An 11,350-nucleotide genomic window follows, 5' to 3' on the forward strand; every position below is an offset into this window, starting at 1 on the left:
AATGAAACACTCAATTAAAGACTTTACCTGGATTAAGCCAGGTGTGCTTTCTATGGGTATCAGAATAAAAAAGTACATTTCTTTAAAATGACAGTGTTTATGTCAAGACTTCATCAGGCAGAAAAGCTGTTTCTTTCAGAGCCAACATTTCTTTCATTGATAAAGGAAATGCAGAAAGCATCTGAGATAACAGCAGCATTAGCTCCATCATTGACACCATAGACGAGAGACAGGGCTGAGTAAAGCAACCAACACATATTTACTCAAATAAAAGTAGCACTACTTCATCTTATTTTTATTCGTAAGAACTAAAAATAACTAAAGTAAAATTAAAAACGTATTTTGGAAAAAGAGCATTTAAATGCTCTTGATCATAACAACAGATATTTTTTGGAGTTATAAAACTTACAAAATAAGGGGTTCTAGTTTGTAGAATAGAGTAAATTACAGTATACTGTACTACTTGGTGTAGTACCTCAGAATGACATGGCAGACTCAGCAGATGGAAAAATAAATTTCATCCAATAAACGTTGAGCACATGGTGAATAATTTTTTTTAAAGCTGTTTTTTTTTATTAAGTTAATTTACTCAAATAGGATGGAGTAGCCAGAAATTTCAGTCAAGTAAGATTTAGTGATACTTTCATATGTAAAAAAAAAACGTAGGCCTCTACATTGTTAGAGGATGAAACAGCTCCACAATAGCACACCGGTGTTAAACACAGCACAGAAGTAATAATGTTCAGATTAAGAGTGGGTCATACCTATTTAAATTACAATTTATATTTAATAGGGAGGAAAAATAATGATAAATGTAGAGGATGTGGAGGGAAAAAAAATGTAGAATGTAGAAATTGAGAAGAATAGCTGGAAGGACAGGCAAATAATGGAGACTTAAAGGCATACTGGGAAATGAGGGAAATATAAAGGATATTCACAGATTAAGGAAAGCATTATTTATTTATCTACAAAATACAAAATTAAAAATATAGAATTTGATGTAAAATAATGTCAATACACACTCATTTACAGTAGGTGGCGGTATGCACCTTAAATTTGTTTGCGATCCGCCATTATTGAGAAGAAGAAGATGATGAAGAAGAGTTCTGCACTCTCACCAGTAGATGGCAGTAACGCGTACTTTAAAGCTTTTACATTTACCATCAAATCAAGCTGGTGTTGTTAGGGTTTCTACATGTATCCTAGTGATTAATTGTATAAATGTACGAAAATGGGATTCTTGCTAACCGTCGAGCTAACCTAAAAGCCGTCGGGATATGGCTAAAATAACAGTTCGGGGGCGGTAGGACACATAATGGTGAGCTCCAGGTTCATTTTTATGCAAGTTTCACTACCTGTTAGCATTAGCATTAGCATAGGGGTTCAGCCTGCTAGGCGACATAAACAAACCGGTTTGACAAACAGGCTGGGCAGTTTTGCTTTTCTGGTTTTAAAACACATTATCAGAACATCGAGCCCGAGCGTTTAGACTGTATTTTATTTGAGGGGGGCGGTTGTTATTGTGTATTTTGATTGATTGCTTTTGGCCTGCTGCAGTTAGATTGATAAGTGTTTCTTTTGTCCCCCCCCTTTTTTTTTTTATCCACCGGCAGTCTTAACGTCCCCAGCTAGCTTAGCCGGGGAACAAGATGCTGCTGAAGATGAAGCTGCTGAAAACCACCGACTACATAGAGCTGGGCAGCTACCAGCACTGGCCGGTGCTGCTGCCACACAGGATCCGGCTGTACACCTACGAACAAATCCCCCTCTTCCTCAAAGAAAACCCCTACATCACAGACGGCTACAGGGCCCACCTGACCTCCAAACTCTGTCTGAAGAGGTGAGCAGCAACACAGGGAAAACAGGACTTCAGTAGCACAAAAGAGGCAGCTAGAAATATTACAGTTTTACCAGAACTCAGCAGACAGGATGCTAAAGGTTCTGATCATCCATTATCTCTCTAACACATCTAAGACATCATTACCTCTTTCTTAAAAGCAACCTTATTTTGTTTTAAAACACAAATTAAAAAGAAAGACATTTGTTATTAATCCCCTATTGACTGGATCCAGTGTTCTGCCTCAGTGCAGCTAGAAAGGACAATGATTTAGACACACTTTATTACCATTTTGTATATAAACACAATGAAATTTCAATGCAAACAGCTTACAACAGTGAAATGAAATGAACATAATCATAAAGTGCAGCAGTGATCAAGAATGCAATTCATAATGAATTGGGTTGAGAATTGATACGATTTGCTGTGAAAGGATTCAAGTCCTTATCGATTCGCTTATCGATATTGCAAAGCGCCTTGTTGCCATCTTTCTCATCGTTTTCCCCAATGGGACACCAATTTTTTTTGTTTGTTTTGCTTTCCTAGACTTACACCTGGTCACGTCGTACTTGCTTACTGAATGCCATGTGCGTAACTTGCGTAAAAAACGTGACGTAAGTCGTGCTGCCCAGCGCCAAGCTCTGGTGCTGCCTGGAACCGTTAAGAGAATCGTGAAGCGAGCTGCCAAACGGTGCCATGGAATTGGAACACACGGAACCGGTTCTGAACAGGAACCGGTTTTCGATTCCCATACCTAATAATGAATGTAATGCAGTGCATAAACATGCATCTTGGTTAGTGGTCAAAATATTTTTTTATTCTAGATCATTAATATCAAAGCATAAAACAAATTTTCTCCTAGTTCTGTAAAATCATCTGTAAAGAGCCGGTTGTTTTGATTTACATTGATGCTTACAGTTATGTTTGATCTTTGTTCTTCTTGCAGTATATTTATTCTATCTAATGAGACTGTGAACATCTGGAGCCACCTTCTTGGATTCCTCCTTTTTTTCTCTCTCGGGGTCAATGACCTCTCCTCAGTATTACCAGCTGCTGGTGCAAACAGGGAGGACTACGTCATCTATGCTATAGGACTCTTCTGCTTCCAGGTAGAAGCTGCTTTTGTCTGTATATTTGAGCTGTGTTTTTGTTGTTTTCTTCATTACACCAAAGCGCCTTCTCTTCCGTCCACCGTTGGTGGGCTTTTGTGTCGCAGTTTCTCCCCCTTTGGTTGAACAAACTGATTAATGTGGGATTACTTTTCCTGCTGCCGATTCAGTCAGCTGCATTCAGGTGTGTATTGAACGTTGAGGTACAGTGGATTGACAGAGGTGTACACAGCCCTTTTGAATGTCAGCTGAATTAGGACATAAGACTTAAGGTAACCTTTGTTGAAATAACGAACAATTCAGCTCAAAAACAAATCTGTTTTGAGGGGTGATATGTAACAAAAAGGTGCTGCACTGACCTGGTTGCGTAACTTTACACACCCTGTCATTATAACTTGTTAAAGTAGCTTTGCAAATCCTTCAGCGGGCAGTGGGTGTGTTCAACGTTCTCCTTTGTACTTTTCTATGTCTGCTTATAGAAAAGAAAGCTTGACGGTTTTACAGTAGGACAACCTTGAGTAAAGCACCAGTCACACTTTTAAAGTTTAGCTTGAGCCTATTGCTTTTAACTAAAAACCAATGGTTATTCATGCTGCAAATTTTAAATATTGACTATTTAACAGGGTTTCTGCGGGTCATTAAAAATCAATAAAAGTCATTTAATTATTATTTTTTTTAAATTAAGGCCTTCATTTGCATTAAAATTCATTCAATGTGATTATCATGGCATTTATAAAAAGGCTGCAGCCTGTCGATGGTAAAGATTACGAAGGATTTGGCCTATATATATATATATATATATATATATATATATATATATATATATATATATATATGAGAGTAATGGGTACTTATTGAATGCATTAAAATTATTTCTAAGAGCATTAAAAAGCATTAAATTAGAGTTCCTCCTTCCTGTTTAAACCCTGTTTAGATCTTAGTAAAATTATTTATGCCATTTGTTGCCTCTTCCAGTAAAAGTTGCTTTAATATAAAAATATTTATTTTCAGCTTGTGTTGGGCTTTGGGTCTGATGTACAGGTTTGGGCATGGGATCCTGACGAAGACTAGGATTCAGGGGTGTTTAATAGAAACGGAGCAGAATTTCCACTGCCGTAGTCTCTTTTTTTAAGTTTAGAAACGGTAGAGACATATATTTAATGTATTTTATTGCTTATAGGCCTTAATAACAACATTCCTACCGATTATCATTTTTAAAAAGGATTTCCACGGTGGTGCGTCCCTAGTATATAAAAACCAGAGCTTGATTCTAGTCTAAACTAAGCAGACAGAAAGGAGATTTTTCCTCCAAAGAATTAATGCCAGGTTAAAATAATCCCATAATCTTGTTAATTTTAATTTGATTTTTTTAATGGTACATTTGACACAAAACACACTGCACATAAACAAAGAAACACCTTACCTATGATTAAACACAGTGGTGGCAGGTTTGTGCATTTAACAGGAGTGTGTAGACATTTAGTAGTTATAATCTATAAACTGCTGACTGGTGGCTGTGTGTTTTGCTAGTTTGTGTAGAATTCAATTTAACTAAAAACCTCTGACTTAACTAGCTGGTTTAGACTGCTTCTATTACAGAGATCTCTACCCTTTAGTGTACATCTTAGAATGAGCATCTTAGATAAACTGAATGTTCTTGTTGTAGAAAGATTTGCTAATAATACTGAATGTGATATTGTGTTTAATTAAGGCAGCATACCTGTTTAACAGCTCTCTGCATAGATGAATAAACTGATGTTTAATGTTGAGCTTGAAGGAGAAGCTACATGCCTTCCAGCAGTGTGAGTGCCTGTTTTCTTTGCTGCAGGTCTGCATGCTGTGCTCAGTGGGCTACCACCTGTTCTCGTGCCACCGCTCAGAAAAGACCTGCCGCCGCTGGCTGGCGCTGGATTACGCCGGCATATCTGTGGGCATCCTGGGCTGTTATGTTCCTGGGATCTTCTACGCTTTCTACTGTAATGCTGTGAGTGCAGACAATCTCTGTTTTTTTTTTTTTGCTGTTAAGTTTGATGTATTTTTAAAATTTTTTCTTCCCTCCCTCAGTTCTGGCGGCAGGTCTACTTGCTGACCGTGCTCTCCTTGATCCTGGCCGTCTTCTGCGCTCAGGTCCATCCTCGTTACCTCAGCAACGACTGGAAGGTTATTAGGATGTCGATCTTCTGTTGCGTGGCAGGCATTGGGGTGATTCCTGCCTGCCACTGGATCTGGCTGAGTGAAGGGTTTGCATCTGATATTGTGCAGGTGAGAAAAGAAAAACATCATTAGTAGAAACAAAGAAACTCCCACTTTGGATTAAAAGTCTAAATCGGTTCTATTTGAAGCTGTTCCTGCCTCGTGTGATCGGAATGTACCTGATAGCTGGATCTGCGTTCCTGTTCTATGCCACCAAAATACCAGAGCGATATTTTCCTGGTGAGCTTTACTTTTCACCTGTTTTTCTTTATCTCCATCATGTTTGACACTTTTGTGTTTCAATGACCTGATCCTAAAATTGTAAAATGTATTTCTCAAAACTATAACCGGCCTTTGTAAGAAGCACTCAGCCATACTGGATTATTTCACTTCAAAACTCAAAATTGGATATGGGTCCTTTTATTTCTTTCAATTTAAATGTTTGTTTTTCTCAAATCACCTCTAGGGGTCTCTGTAGCTTAGCTTTTATTTTAGTTCTGCAATGTGTCATAGAATGCAAAACTGAGTTTACATTGTCATAGATGAATATCAATAGTTCAGTGGGTGAAATGACCTGTGGTTGACATGATGCACTGTAGTCGATCAAAATCCCGGGCGAATTTGAAATTCCCCCGGGACATTTTTTTAGGTGTGAAAGTAGGACATGTCAAGGAAAAAGGACGTCTGGTCACCCTACCATATCAACAATTTGATGTTTAAGTGAGTGAGTGCTTGTTGTTATGACGCATCTTTGCTTGGCGCCTCGCTTGTTGTAACCCAACCAATCAGCGCACAGCTCATCTAGATATTAATGAGCATACCATAAAAGGAAGAAAACCTGTCGTTTCATTCTGAGGCTTTTAACCAGGCTTGCATTAGGGTGCAAAGAACAGCAAATATGCCATTTTCAGCCCAACCAATGTTACACACCCTATTCAGAGACTTTAAGGACCAGCACCAAATACCCTACAGAATCATTCTATCACCCCTTTTAAATCTGACCAAGGTGACGCTTCAAACTATTCTTCCTATTATCACAATTTGGATTAAATATTTTCTAAGGTATTGCTTTCACATTCTGTGAAACAAGAAGTATTGATTCAACAAAGAGAAGGCAGACTGAGTCGTTTCAACTCAGTTTATGAAATAATGGACAAAAACTTCAAAGGTTTTGTTTCCTAAGAAGCAGTATGCAATAAACGTTCAAGTATTCCTTGTATTTTGTTTCAGGAGAATGGAGTCTTATTACTATATGGTGCCAATTCGTGCCAAAGGTCATCTGTTGTAAAATTTGCAAAACAAACGGGTCCAGATCATGCAAGGTTATAAACAAAATCTGATGAATTTTATAATGAGTAAAATAAAAACTACCATCCTTTTTTTTTTTAGCAGACAAAAAAAAAGACACAATGCTGTCAGGTTTGTTGTATATTTTAATGCCATCTTCTTAGGCCCTTTACCCTAAAACAGGAAGAGAACATCCATCAGAACCAGTTTCGGTAGCATTCAGCTGCTTGGGTTTAGATGACAGAAAAGAGGAAAATAAAACGCAAACTTCTTAGCCTGGTGCACTTTTTATGGAATATAAAAATAAAGAGACTACTTTTATTTTAGCTGTAATGCCTCCTTCAATGGACTCCTCCAGCAAAGATAAACCTCAAACCCAGAGGCTCCAGGTCAGCTTAACATAGAACAATATTGCAAACTCTGTGCTGTAAATCTTCTTAAAGCTCCGGGCCTCTACTGTACAGCAAAATAAACCCATATTTTTTATTAGGATGTTTTTTGTGTCTTATTATCAACTAGTTGAAACAAATCCTGTAACTGTTTTATTAGAATTAGGCCTTTAGGGTGTAATCATAGATCCGGTTCATTCGGTTAGACTACACAACAGTGGGTTTGTAAAATAAAATTAGATAAGGTTTTAACTTTAGTGTTGAGAAAACATGGAGTCTTTATAAGTTAAATGTTTAAAACGTTCTTTAAGCAAAAGATCAAATACAGTCCAGATTTCTTACAAATAATTTCTCTACAAACATTAAGGAAGTTAAAAATCGGATGTCACCCTCAGCATCAGTAGGGTAGATTGTTAGACATTCAGGTTTCAGTGGTCGAAGAAATTGGAAATAAAAGTGTTCAGGTACACAGACAAGAATAATAATAAAAAAAAAAAAATTAAAAGTTACAGCAAAGGAAATAAGGTGAAATATCAAATAAAAGAAGAAAAACAGTTTTAAAAAGGATCACATTAATCCACTGTGCCTGACTGTCAAAAGCTGCATCTACCAAAGAAAGAAATCAGTAAACAGCCTTTTATGGCCCTGGTATTTTAGGTGTGGCTCCATTGAAAGCCAACACTGTAGGCGGCAGTAGAAAACTGGGGCTGAAGGTAGTAAATTAATTACCTTTATCTTTAATCCTCAATGGTCACACATCACTAGCTGAAACTCTCTAATTACACTCAATTAGATTTTAATTAGAGCTATCATGATAAAAGAGGAAGTCTTTCCAATATGATCTGATCAGATTAACTAATCTGCCAAGTGCCTTTAAATCTGTAAATTAAGTTGAATTCAATTCTAGAGCTTTAGTGCGATCTAGCAACTTAAATCTGTTAGAAAGTAAACATACCAGATCTTATACCATAATTTATCTGTTAATATTCTAATAACAGTTTATAAACTGGAGATAATTTATAGTTCAACTTTATGGATGTATTAATTGATTTAAGATAATCTGATTAATCATGATCAATTGATTATTAAAATAATGACCAACTAATTTAGTAATTGATTAATTATTAACTAGAGTATAGACTCTAAAACAGCCTATAGCTGACAAAACAACCCACTGTAATTATATCAAAATTGTAAAAAAAAAAAACATATTTCATTTAATAAAAAAAAAAAAAAAACGTTTCATCCTCAATCTGCTCTATCTAGAACTCTTTTATTATATTATATTATATAGTTCTATATAGTTTATATAGTTCTAGTTTCACCTGCTTTAAAGGGTTCTCTAAGGAATACAGTATATTGCTATCCGATTATTAATTAGTCAAAAAATTATCACCAGATTAATCAATTTGCAAAATAATTGTTAGTTGCAGCCTTAATATATATATATATTTTTTTTAATTCCAGTCTTTAGAAGATGTTTTCTTCCTTTTTCCCTCCAGGTCAGGTGAACTATATCGGCGCCAGCCACCAGCTGTGGCACATACTGGTGGTGCTGATGTTTTACTGGTGGCATCAGACGGCTGTTGGTATCATGGACTTCAGACACAGCCGGCCCTGTCTCACCTGGTCTAACGGCAGATAAGTGAACCCAGGCTGAAGCATCACATACTGTAAACGCATGATGCCTGTGATGCTGACGCTGGTTATTATTACATGCTGTCAGAGTCCCCTCACAGTGGCTTTAGAACAGTAAACGGAAAAAAAAAACTTATCAATGCATGGAGCTGAAATGTTCAATGTTTTATAGAAACTAACCTAATATTTTGAAATGATATCATTCTTGGGTTGTTTTATTTATTTTATTGTGCAGAGGCATTCAGATAATGGGATTGATTTGGATCAAATATGGTTGCCTGCATGAAATCTGCCTTTTTTCCTTATGCATTATTTTAATCTATCTGTATGAAATGAATACTGTTGTTTTTATAAGTGTTATTTTTTTAAAAAAAGGGTAGTGAGCAGATACAAATAGGAATAGACAGGATGTGCTGTTGGATGTACTCAAACTTGTGGGAACTTTTTTTCCGTTTAGTGCTTCTTTTTGTTCAGTTTCTCTCATGGAAAAGGAAATCAGCAGTGATGGCATTAAATCCAAAACCATTGCTTTAGTTAAAATTAATATTTTTATACTTGAAGCTACCCTCTCAGGCTAAATCTTGAGCAGCAGAGCCAATCCCAGAGCACAGAGACCCCAATCTTCCTACTCTCACCGATAATCAAACCAGCCTTTGATGCTATCATATAGGTTTTCATTTAGCTTCACATTTTTTCAGATTTATTCATTATTTTTGTTTCAAAATGCAGCTATAAGGAAGAAATCAGAATGAATTATCACACTTAGGCAATAAAGGACGACATGTGGAGAGAAGCCTGTTAGCATTAGAGAATTACTGGGTTTACATTGTTCCTCCAGTAAACAAGTGTTCATTTTCTTTATCCTCTACCACCAAGTGTGTAATGATGTAATATGTAATATGATTTTTTTGTGCATGAAGGACTGAATGAAATAGACCTTTAGCAACTAATCATATTGAATAATATAGGAATTGAACAGTTTTTTTTTTTTTTTCAAAGCATGTTAGCACTTTATGTGCAATTGTCTAATGTTTTTCCAGGCACCTTAGTCATCCATCTTTCCGAGTATGATTTTTAAGCTCCAAAGAATTGGTTTTAAGATTGGTCAGAGTTGAAAAAGGATTGCTGAAATGACAGATTAGAAAGGTAAACGAGTGTAATCCTGCGAGGCTGTAGTTTTGTGACTCATTTACATATATACAGTAATCACAGAAATATGCTGACTGCCAACCTTACTGTAAGTTTTACTCTCTGGTGGATTGTGGGGGTGTCAGTTTGATATTTGACTGCTGAAGTAAACTATACACCAGATGCATCCTAATCAAAATCCAAAATATCTGCTAATTATTATTAAACTTTATTTAACCAGGGGGAAAAAATCCTTGAGGTTAAAAACCTTTTTTTGAAGGGAGTCTTGGCCAAGAGGCAGCAAAGTTACATACTGAACCGAAATGCATTAAATGAAATGACAGGTACATAAAAAACATATGATGAAAAACAATGACAGATAATTTAAGCCGTTTCAAATTCTTTCATTTTCAACTGTAAAGCATTTAAGGATAAAAACTCAGTCAGCTTCTAGTCTGTTTGTAAAACATTCCACACACAAGGAGCTGCATAGATGAGGGATTTTTCTTCCCTAGATCTGTGTGGGCAAAAGGAGCAGTGAGCAACAGCTGATCATTTGGATCTAAGGGAATAAGAGGCCCTGCTTTTCTGTATAAATAAAGTATGAATGTAAGAGGACAGTGATCCAAGAAGGGCCTTATAAATAAAAGAGTAGCAATGACACTGCCTTCTCATAGAGACAGAAGGTCATCCCATTCAAGAGTACAGCTCACAGTGATGTGTCACGGTTTACAGTTTGTGATGAACCTTAATGAAGCATGGTAAACAGTCCAAGATTTGAAGACATGAGAAAGTAGCATTCTTATAAAAAAAGGTCACCATAATCTAAGACCGATTAAAAATTGGCAGAGACGAGGCGCTTTTTTTACTCCAAAAGAAAAAAAAACTTATTACGAAAGAAGAAACCCAATTAAAGTTTCGATTTCTTCACAAGTTTATCAATAAAAGGTAACTTCGACGACTTCGCCCACCAGTGTTGAAACTACTGCCAGGGTTTAAGGGACCTTCTTGTGATTCTAATATCAATTACATCTTCAAAATGTGGCTTTGATAAAATAAATACATCCTGCAGATTTACTGCATACCCGAGGAAAGATGTTCAAATGAATTATCTTAGTTTTCAGCAGCAAATTTCTGTGTTTACCTGCAGTGTAAATTGAGATGGCAAATACAGCTGCTTTGCTTTTAGCTAATTTAAGACAAAGTGTGGTAATAATGGACCAATTTGTAATTAATAATTTTAATAGATTTGGTATTTAAAAATCCCAAACGTTAAACCTTTCTTAAAAAAAAACAATACTTCTATTTATTCACAGCTTCTGCACAGTTTCCTCTTTATAAAGTTTTGTTTTTCTATGCTGCTTGGATAAGGCCAGTGAAAAATGGAAACTACCTACTTCTTGCACAACAGGAGACCCTTTGTTATAACTAGCATAAAATGTTTGTTTTTGCACATTTGGGTTTGTTTGCCTTATTTGAGTAACTGTACTGTATTATCACTGTTTCTCATTGGGCAGAACAATTATTAAAATGTTTTGATTCACTTGTATTTATTAAAACAAAAAAAAAAGTTGAGTGCACTTTGAAATGCCCCAGAAAGCAGCGGTGACAACACATTGCCAGCTGCAGAATTAAATTATTATTTCCCCTTAAACTGCCTATTTTTTCTTGAATGTTCTGTCTTTTTGTTTTTGTTATTTTTCCTTGTGGTTACTAGTATTATGATTTTTAAAAAGCGCTGACCAATGAGATGGGATGCTTATGTTTCG

The 11,350-nt window shown here is 36.1% G+C and overlaps 1 protein-coding gene across 1 annotated transcript; it reads left to right on the forward strand.

Moving 5' to 3' along the window:
- Positions 1-1,140: 1,140 nt before the first annotated feature.
- LOC107092016 (progestin and adipoQ receptor family member 3-like) lies at positions 1,141-10,866 on the forward strand. Its single transcript, XM_015386286.1, has 7 exons — positions 1,141-1,318; positions 1,614-1,840; positions 2,784-2,946; positions 4,775-4,930; positions 5,011-5,208; positions 5,289-5,379; positions 8,318-10,866. The coding sequence occupies exons 2-7, from the start codon at positions 1,650-1,652 to the stop codon at positions 8,458-8,460; spliced, it is 942 nt and encodes a 313-aa protein (XP_015241772.1). The 5' UTR covers positions 1,141-1,318; positions 1,614-1,649; the 3' UTR covers positions 8,461-10,866.
- Positions 10,867-11,350: the final 484 nt, after the last annotated feature.

This window comes from Cyprinodon variegatus, unplaced genomic scaffold (genome assembly GCF_000732505.1).
Source record: "Cyprinodon variegatus isolate N-32 unplaced genomic scaffold, C_variegatus-1.0 Scaffold362, whole genome shotgun sequence".
NCBI classification, from domain to species: Eukaryota; Metazoa; Chordata; class Actinopteri; order Cyprinodontiformes; family Cyprinodontidae; genus Cyprinodon; species Cyprinodon variegatus.

Bases quoted from the DNA above. Each gene is read 5' to 3' on its own strand.
- LOC107092016 (XM_015386286.1), top strand. From the start codon at position 1,650: ATGCTGCTGAAGATGAAGCTGCTGAAAACCACCGACTACATAGAGCTG. The intron at 1,841-2,783 runs GTGAGCAGCAAC...TTCTTCTTGCAG, and splicing joins TCCAAACTCTGTCTGAAGAG to TATATTTATTCTATCTAATG. The intron at 4,931-5,010 runs GTGAGTGCAGAC...TCCCTCCCTCAG, and splicing joins ACGCTTTCTACTGTAATGCT to TTCTGGCGGCAGGTCTACTT.